We start from the raw sequence: 9,481 nt of genomic DNA, 5'->3' as shown, positions 1-9,481 counted from the left end.
CTAGCTCTTTTGTCGTCTCATATTCATCATTTCATACCTTCACTCAGAAGATCGATCAGATTTTTGGCAAAACGTACACATATATATAGATTTAATAATTCTTCAATTATATTGACATAGATCTTTCTATTATTAGTAGGATGGCCGATACATGAAACAATGCACACAAGTTTATTATTTCGGTACCGCTACGTTACTAACAGTATTTCTGCTAACTGTATTTAATGGAAGTGTTTTCATGGATGTGTCTAATAAAAATATTTTTTTTATGACTGTGTTTAATAGAAGTGTCTTTATAGATATATTTTCTGGATGTGTCTTTTTATATATGTCAATATGTGTTTAAAATATAATAATTAATTGTTATTGACAATAAATTAGCAAATAATATGTTGGTACCATATACTTTTCCTTATTATTTTGAGCTAAATCAAATTTGGCTTGATAATGCAGCTAATTATTTATAGATTTAGTTAATATATGTTTTAAAAATATGTAATAAAATTATTATTAATGAAAAATTTAAATATTTTTAATAAAAAAAATTATGTATAATTTTAATATGTACTCTTAGACTTAAAATTTAGTTAAATCTATCATTTATAAAACAAAATTTCATTGTTAGGAGAAAAATATTCTACATAAGGTCAATAATACAAGAGATGGGTCTGATCCTCCCAATAAAACAATAAATGAATCAAAAGCTGTTTGCCTTTTCTTTCCGATTCCTGTTTGGTTGTCACTAATCGAATAATAAGTAATAACTTGATGGTACAATATATTGATGTTCACGTCCAAATTAAAACTACGCATTTTTGGTATAATATTAATCTTGTATATGTGTGTAAAGTATATTTCAGCAGCGACATGCCGACATCAACTTTTTTTCAAAAGAAAAATAATTACAAAAAAAAGCATCTGAAAATGCGCACAGCAGAGACAGAAGTAAAGTTCCTCCCTACAGATTTAAGGTATGTATTCAACCTGTGAAGGGCCAAAGGGTATTACTTCTAAATGGTTTATTTAGTTATTTATTTATGAAAAATGTTAGGAGCCATTAAAATTTATTATTTTTAGTCATTACTTAATTATTAATTCAACTTTTATAGTTTAGTTTCTTTCACTATAAAAAAACGCTCAGTCAGATTTACCGTCGAACATTAGCGGCAAATTTTTCGTCAAATTTATCGTCCGATTTGACAATAAATTATTTGTCACTCTAAAATATTACCGTCGGAATTGATGTTTCAACGGTGATTTTTGAAAAGAAAAAAAGAAATTTTGGCGCTCTCACTACTGTTGAATTTACTGGTAGGTAAATCCAACAATAATTTTGTTTAGTGAAACGTTGTGTTTTGAGAACACGAAGAACGTTTCCATCGAATTAATCCGACGGTAATAAATTTGGGGCTGAATTCAAACGCGAAGTTCTTCCCTCTCACTCGTCCGACGCCTTCTCTCTCTCTCTCTCTTCTCTCTCTCTCCTAGTCTGTTCACACTGCCAAGAGTAACACTCACTGTGGCCAGCGCCGGAGCTTGCCGCCGACGTCGCCATTGCGCTTGGAACACCTGCTGTGATTGCCGCTACACGTGCTTGTCAAATCTGCAGCTGCTGCTGTCTCCGTCGCATCCTCCGGCGAGGTTGTTGTTCATATCGTCGTCACTACCGTCTCTATCACCACGATATTAAAAAGAGACAGTAGCCATTATCATGAGATTGGTTTGTTATTGGTATAGCTATTATATTTTTTTATAGAAAAAGTATGGGGAGACAATGATATTAGTGTACAATGTGTACAATAAATTTGAAAAGGAAGAAAAATAAAAAATTAAATATAAGATTCTTAATTAATTATTTAATTTCAAAATTTAAAATTTAAAAATTTAGGATTAGCATTTAAATACATGGTTACTTTCAATTTCAACATAATTTCTCAACCTCCGTTCCATCCCCAAAACTCGCCGGTGTCTCCCAGGTCCCGGAGACCGTGCCAACACGCTCATGACCATCAATAACGATGATGATCTCAGAAAAGCTTTTGAGATGTTCTAGAACACGAAAGTTTCATCGCCATCGTCAGGTATCATCCCGAAGGGTTTACAACGAATGCTGCAACGGCTTAGTCTTGAAAGCTCATATGATGACTGCATTGCTATGATTGCTGCCTTCAACACTGATCCTAATTAATTATTTTTTCGTCTTACATCATCATTGAATGTTCAATTCACTAGGTATGTAAATGGTTATTTTAATTCTTAATTGGATGGTTATTTTGTTCGATTCAGTTTAAGTATATACAATTAACAAATGTTAGATAGTCATTTCACTAGGTAGTCGGATGATTATTTTAATAACTACGTCGATGGTTGTTTGATAGCGGTGAGGGAGCTTCTAACGCTAGAGAGGTGGGATGATTGATGAGGATGGGGTAGCAGACGGTTGGGAGGAAGAGGGTGTTTGGGTAAATTCTATTGGTAAATTAGGGTTGAGATGGTTAATTTTTTAAAATAACTGTTTGGATTTTTTTCCGTGTATTGGGCTAAATTTAAAATCCATTATACCCATTGTCAAGATTTCTCATTGTCTCCCTAACGGAATTTTTTTTCATATTATTTTGTGAGTTTAACATATATATTGTTAGGGTTGTTGTTAAATCAATGGTTAAATTTGTTTAATTAAGTATGTTATTAGGAGTTGTGTTAGTTTAAGGGTAAAACACTTAATTAAACCAAATACGAACTCATATTACACATGTATGTCTCTATTCATATTTCTATATAAATCGAATTGATCGACTTCGATTTAGTAAGATTTTATGTAAATTGATGTTAATAGATTCGATTTATCTAAGAATAAAATTTAAAATATAGTAAATCAATAGTAAATTCAATCAAATTGATTCTTTCTATAATGTTTAGGATCAAATTTTTTATATGCTGTGTAATCATATAACGGCTCAGTTATTTGTATATTAGAAACCAACGTGTGTTATTCAATGATATTTGGAGAGCATTGTGTATTACTCTACTATGGGATTGCTTTAAATTTTTGAAAGAAACAAAACGTTGAAGACGTTTTGTAGCATAGTGATTTTTCTTTTATAATAAACTAGGCAAAACGGCATCGACGACTTGATTAAATTACTTTTAAAATTTTTTAGGAAGAAAACGTCAGTGACGTAATGTGTAAACTTTTTTTTTTTAAATTTTATTTTAAGCAAAACGTCAACGACGTGTTGTATATTAATTTTTTTTTAAATGAAAACGTCAGTGAGGTTTAGTTAGAATATATATTTTTAAATTATTTTTTGGTGAAAACGTCGTTGACGTATTGCAAAAAAGAAAAAACGTTAGTAACGTTTTGTGAAAACGGCAGTGACATTTTGTGCTAGAGGAAATAAAAAAATATAAAAGTAACTATAAAAGAAGTTCTGGATTGTGTTAAAACGCAAAAATGGAGTATGAGAGTAAAGTTTAAGTGAAGTAATGAGAGCTTTGTTCTACAAAATGTGCTCAGTTTGAGAGAATGAAAAAAATTTGTGAGTGAGTGTGATGAGTGTATGAAATGGAGGGTTATATTAGTTTAAAAATATATTATAATGGTCAGATTTTATCTTATACACCTGAAGGTGTGAGTTTTTTATGTGAGAATCCATGTGTTATTGTTGTTCCTCTGTCAATAACATATGAAGGACTTAAGAGTATACTTTCTCAAAGTGTAGATCATCAAGTGCAAAAAAGAGTCATAAATATTCTGTATAGGCAGCCTGTGCTAGTATTTGGTGGTTTTGGCCAATTTCAAATAATGCATGTGACTGATGAAGATAGTATGCAAAGAATGTTTTTTACCTATCATCAAACTAGAGCACAGACCTCACTTATCGAGTTGTATGTTGAGTTCGAAGAAATCGATGATGTTGACTTTCCAGAACCCAACATAGACTGGGTGGGTTATAATACTGAAAGCGATGAAGAGTTTGAAGGTAATTATGAAGTTGTTGGTCCAACTGAAGATGTAGAGGAAGATGAGATAATGGTTGAAAGAGATGTGGCTGATGTTGCAAATGCACTAACCGGACAACATCCATATGGAGAGCCATCTTTTATGCATGCTTTGAATCTGGATGCCATGCATGCACCAGAATTTCCTGAGTACGTCAATACAGGTAATTTTGTTGTTGTTGTTATTTACTTTTTTAATATTAGTAATATTATTATTTGTTTTGCTTTTATGTTAGTATTATTTTTAATTCTTAGATTGTTGTTACTATTTATTGTTCTCATTATTATTAATAATAATAGAATATTATTTAGATTTATTTTTGTTTTATTATTGGTACAGCCCCAGCTGTTGTAGCTACCGGTGAATTTGCTGTTGGAATGGAATTTAACTCTAGAGAGGCTGTTACTAAATCAGTTAAAGAGTATACCATTCGAAGAGGAGTTGATTATAGGGTATATGAATCAGAACCAACAACATTCTATGCTAAATGTGTACAGTATGGAATAAGTTGTGATTGGCTTATCAGAGTTAGTCTTATGAAAAGACAGTATTGTTGGGTGATAAGGAGGTACAATGGTAGTCACACGTGCACCAGAAGTACCATATCTCAGGATCATGCTAAACTGGACTCTGAAACAATTGCAGAAGCAATAAAGCCATTAGTTGAGGCTGACCCGTCCATAAAAGTAAAATCTGTCATTGCTGAAGTACAATCGAAGTTCAACTACACGATAAGTTATCGCAAAGCATGGTTGGCCAAGCAAAAGGCAGTGGAAAAAATATTTGGTGGGTGGGAATCTTCATATGAAGCTTTGCCCACATGGTTTGAAGCAATGGTTGCAAAAGAACCATCAGCAGCTGTTGAGTATGAAACTGCATATGGCTATCGAGGGGATGAGTTAGTTGAAGATCTCCGGATTCTGACACGAGTCTTCTGGGCTTTCTACCCATGCATTAAAGCATTCAGAAGTTGCAAGCCAGTGGTTCAGATTGACGGCACACATTTGTATGGAAAGTATAAAGGAGCTCTTTTAGTTGCAGTATCACAAGATGGCAATGGAAATATCGTGCCGCTTGCATTTGCCATAGTCGAAGGTGAGACTGCCGATGCCTGGCACTTTTTTCTTAGCCATTTGCGAACACATGTAGTTAATCGGGATGGTGTTGCCCTTATCTCTGATCGACACGAGTCAATCATCTCAGCTGTGGGTCGTAGTAATGGAGCATGGGAATATCCGAGAGCTATTCATATGTTTTGCATCCGACATATAGCATCCAACTTTTTGAGGAGTTTCAAGGCACCACACCTGCAGAGGCTAATTGTCAACATTGGCTATTCTAGAACAATGCGTGAATTTGATATGCGTTACCAGAGATTATGTGAGCGGGGGGAGGCTTACAAGCAGTGGTTAGACCGGATCCCTCGACAGCAGTATGCCTTGGCGTATGATGGTGGACATCGTTGGGGGCATATGACAACTAACCTAGTGGAGTGCATTAATGGAGTATTGAAAGGGGCACGCAATCTTCCGGTCACATCCCTTGTTAAGGCAACTTTTTACAGGCTAAATGCATTGTTCACAAGGAAGAGAGCTGAGGCTGAGGCTCGTATAAGTGCAGGACAACTATTCTCTGAATATGCAACTCAGAAAATTCTGTCAAATCAGCGCTCAGCGGGGAACATTCAAGTTAACCTATTTGATAGGCAGAACGAGGTATTTGAAGTGCGCGAGATGCCAAGTGGGTTGGAGTTTGCAGTAAACTTGCGCCTTCAGCATTGTGATTGTGGTGAGTTTCAGGTGGATCGAATTCCATGTCGCCATGTATTTGCCTGCTGTGCAAACCAGCGCCTGGATTGGAAACAGTATGTGCACGAGGTTTATACGATGGGTGAGATCCGAAAGGTATACAAGACCCGATTCAGGCCACTAGGAAACCCAACAACATGGCCTGTGCATCAAGGACCAAGACTCGTACCCAATCCCCACCTCAAGCGAGTGGCCAAAGGTCGTCCTAAGAAAACTCGCTTCTTGAATGAGATGGATATTCGTGATCTACGTGGTCCTAGGCGTTGTAGGCTTTGTGGCGGTGAGGGTCATAGTCGAAGCAGATGCCCGCGCCGTGGTGAAACCAGTGCTAGTGGATCGGCTCCAAACTCGTAGTCTGTGACCTTAGTTGTTTCCAACATCTTAGTATGATATTCAGTTGTTATTTGGGATCTTAGTGATTTCTGTCATTATCTGTAGTATTATGTTCAATTATAGTTTGTCATTTGCGGTGCATCCAATACTTTATCTAGCCTTATGTTTGTATTGAGTCATGTGACATTTACTTTGCGTAAGTTAATTTACAAGTTTGCTTTGACTAGAGAATTAAATAAAAGAACACAATGGGTACATAATTAAAACAATAACATAAAATTACATTCCCTGAACGTAAACCATAAACAACCGAGCTAACTCATTTAAATATACTTTTCTTAACGGTTTCGGCCACCTTAGAGCATCCCTTTTTTACCCTCTTCTTGATCAATGACGGGCTCCATCTAGATCGACTCTTACGGACCGGATCAATCCTAAGGTTGTAACCTTTACTTTGACCTTGGACATCTGTAGGATAACACAAATATAGTCATGCTCAATACAAACCAACACATATATTGATATAGATCAATGATAAATACAATTCTAGTCAACAATAACAATTAAATTACCTGAACCAGAATCGTCATCCATAACATCATCACCTGTACCAGGTTGATCAACCTCATCCTCATCTGCAAGAGTCTCATCAACCATATCCTCACCTCTAGGAGTCTCATCAACTGCATCCTCATTCTCCGCCTCGTCACCCTCAGACATAGAAATTCGTGCCGGACTTTGGCGACATCCAATGCCTCTGTGGACACTCCTAACTGAATCAATAGAAGTTCTTGCCCTAGAATGCTCAGAATAGGCCCGCGGTTGATGCCTCGCATCCAAAGACAATCGTCCGGAAACAACGTCAGCCACTGGCACCTGTATAGGGTCTTGGATAGAGTATAAATCATTAACCCACTGAGATGACTCGGGACCCTGTACCCAATCAATAATGTGTCTATATTGATCCTCATCCTGTGCCACTGCGCCTAGTAACTGTGTCAATGAACCTTGCGGTACCTGTGTCGGCCTGTATGCCTCACAAATGGTAGATGGCTGACCATATGGTGGATGGGTGAAAGGTTGTGTATATTCTTGTGTGTATGGTGGGGGTGGATAATATGGATATGGTTGTGAGTATGGTGGTTGTATGAAGGGTTGGGTGAAAGGGTTTGCATATTCCTGTAAGTACTGTGGGTGTGGATGTTGTGGATATGGCTGATATGGCTGTTGATATGGTAGGTATGGGTATGGTGGTCCTTGTTGTTGAGGTGGTCCTTGTTGTTGAGGTGGTTGTTCTTGCTGAGTATGTTGTTCTTGCTGATGTGGTTGCTCTTGTTGACCTTCTTCCTCATGCTCAGCAAGCTCGGATACCCGCAAGTGATCACCAAATTTACCAATATACCAGTCCATGTACCGGTCAGATGGTTGATAGTTGTCCACATATTCACCTGTTAAGACACACATAGAACTATTTAACCATTGTGAGATCCATACTGCATGTTCTATGCCCCAGTTTTTATTCTTTGGACCTGTTAGCACTATGTTATGGGACGCTCCAAGTTTCATAGCTTCGACTGGGGGGTCTTGATGAAAGCCAAACTGTCTTCTAATCCTGTCAGTCGGATGCCACTCCACAGCCTCAAAACATATTAAAGGTACAGTTGCACTCCAAAGATTTGCACCACTGTTAATATCAAATGGAATAACTTGAGGCGCAACCCGATTAGGACTGTATGCGTCCCACACAAACTGAAAAAACAGATCAAATAGTAGAGGTATAAGTGCACCAATAATCAATTTAATTCAACATAATGAAAGGTCTTTGCAACAAAACACTTACCCCATCCAGAGGAAGATCATCCAACCTTCTCCTGACGTCAGAGGTTGTCCAATTTTTATAGTGCTCAGTGGTGGGTTGATAATCATTCCACCTGCCATATCATGTTCATATTAGAAACTAATTAATACAGAAAAAAAAAACCAAAATCGACAACTTAGTTAAATATTACCTGCGAGCGAGTGGAAAGCTGGTATCCACCGGCAGAGGCCCTATTGTCGGCATTCGTATCCAGGCCCACACAAGGAGCAACGCCAAAGGACCATCCATGTCCTTGCAATCATATCTCGATGCCCGACATAATGATCGATACATGTGCGCAAGGCAAGCAGAACCCCAACTAAACTTATGAATTTGAGAAAAGTCACGAAGTAACGGCAAATACTTCCAGTGCACAGAGGTTCCAGACTTGTCACTAAATAACGTCGTACCAAATAGACACATTATGTGACATTTCACATAAATTTCCTTACTTACTTGATCAGTCAAATGTTGGCGCCGCTTTAGGGTGCGGAACCATGCCAGCTTGATTCCACTTCCTTTGTGGTCGTTCGGCCCAGGAGCAACACCAAATTGGGCCAAGCACTCGTTTTCTAACCCACTTGTACTATGATCAGTTGATCCAGTCACTGGCAAACCATCAGTTCGGAGTCCAAGAATCATTGCGACGTCCTCCAAAGTGATCGTGCACTCACCATATGGAAGATGAAACGTGTGCGTTTCCGGGCGCCACCTTTCAACCAGTGCATCTACAGTCGGCCTATGAGACACGATCCTCCCAATTTGAGAAACATAATAGAACCCGCTCGCCTTCAGTTGTTCTTCCACTCTATTATCATATGAGTCTATTTGGTGTAAGTGTCTCATGTGCAAATTTCTTGAACCCTGAAAACAAAATTTAATCATTAATAGTAAATTACTATAACCAGTTCATGACTACTATTATATTCAACACTTACTAAATCACTACACATTCTACTAATTGATTATTACTAAATAAACTACTAATTATTAACTACTACAGTAAACATAAAAATCACTTACATATACAGGATGTCGAAGATATTTTACAATATGATCTTCCGCACGTGTGATGTCACGTTTTCCCATCTTCCTCTTTTTTAAACTCTGGATTAGAAAGGATATTTAAATAATTAAAAAAAATTTTTAAAATATATTTGAAATATATGAAAATTTATAACTTACTATTAATTAATAGTAAAATAATCTAAAAAAAAGTCTAAGTCTTAGTCTATAGTTCAAAAAAATTTTGTTCATAGTTTCAGTTCAAAAAAAAAAAAAAAAAGCAATCACTAAATCATTTACCTCAATGGAAGGCTTCGGTTTAGTTGTGGTGAATGGTCCCCAGTATGAAAGCTGCCGTTTTGCTTTGTGGGTTTCTTTATTTTAGGTGGGGTAAGACTGATAAAGATGGAAGGAGACGTTTTGTGGTAGAACTGAAGAGAAGATGAAGAAATGGGAAAGAGAAGGAGTTAAAAA

At 36.8% G+C, this 9,481-nt stretch overlaps 2 protein-coding genes across 2 annotated transcripts; one reads left to right on the top strand and one right to left on the bottom strand.

Moving 5' to 3' along the window:
• Nucleotides 3,806-6,165, top strand: LOC107619897. Its single transcript, XM_016322135.1, has 2 exons — nucleotides 3,806-4,166; nucleotides 4,343-6,165. The coding sequence occupies exons 1-2, from the start codon at nucleotides 3,806-3,808 to the stop codon at nucleotides 6,163-6,165; spliced, it is 2,184 nt and encodes a 727-aa protein (XP_016177621.1).
• Nucleotides 6,316-9,106, bottom strand: LOC107619896 (serine/threonine-protein phosphatase 7 long form homolog). Its single transcript, XM_021113915.1, has 5 exons — nucleotides 9,026-9,106; nucleotides 8,154-8,866; nucleotides 7,985-8,075; nucleotides 6,717-7,893; nucleotides 6,316-6,612 (listed from the first exon to the last, which is right to left on the bottom strand). The coding sequence occupies exons 1-5, from the start codon at nucleotides 9,089-9,091 to the stop codon at nucleotides 6,464-6,466; spliced, it is 2,196 nt and encodes a 731-aa protein (XP_020969574.1). The 5' UTR covers nucleotides 9,092-9,106; the 3' UTR covers nucleotides 6,316-6,463.

This window comes from Arachis ipaensis, chromosome B10 (assembly GCF_000816755.2).
Source record: "Arachis ipaensis cultivar K30076 chromosome B10, Araip1.1, whole genome shotgun sequence".
In the NCBI taxonomy this organism is placed as follows: Eukaryota; Viridiplantae; Streptophyta; class Magnoliopsida; order Fabales; family Fabaceae; genus Arachis; species Arachis ipaensis.
This window is presented reverse-complemented; position numbering and strand designations above follow the sequence as displayed.

Excerpts from the sequence above, each read along its gene's own strand:
- LOC107619897 (XM_016322135.1), top strand. The coding sequence starts at position 3,806 with ATGCATGTGACTGATGAAGATAGTATGCAAAGAATGTTTTTTACCTAT. Across the intron at positions 4,167-4,342 it reads TCCTGAGTACGTCAATACAG|CCCCAGCTGTTGTAGCTACC; the intron begins GTAATTTTGTTG and ends TTATTGGTACAG.
- LOC107619896 (XM_021113915.1), bottom strand. The coding sequence starts at position 9,091 with ATGGGAAAACGTGACATCACACGTGCGGAAGATCATATTGTAAAATAT. Across the intron at positions 8,076-8,153 it reads AGCTTTCCACTCGCTCGCAG|GTGGAATGATTATCAACCCA; the intron begins GTAATATTTAAC and ends ATGATATGGCAG. Across the intron at positions 7,894-7,984 it reads ATGATCTTCCTCTGGATGGG|TTTGTGTGGGACGCATACAG; the intron begins GTAAGTGTTTTG and ends CTGTTTTTTCAG.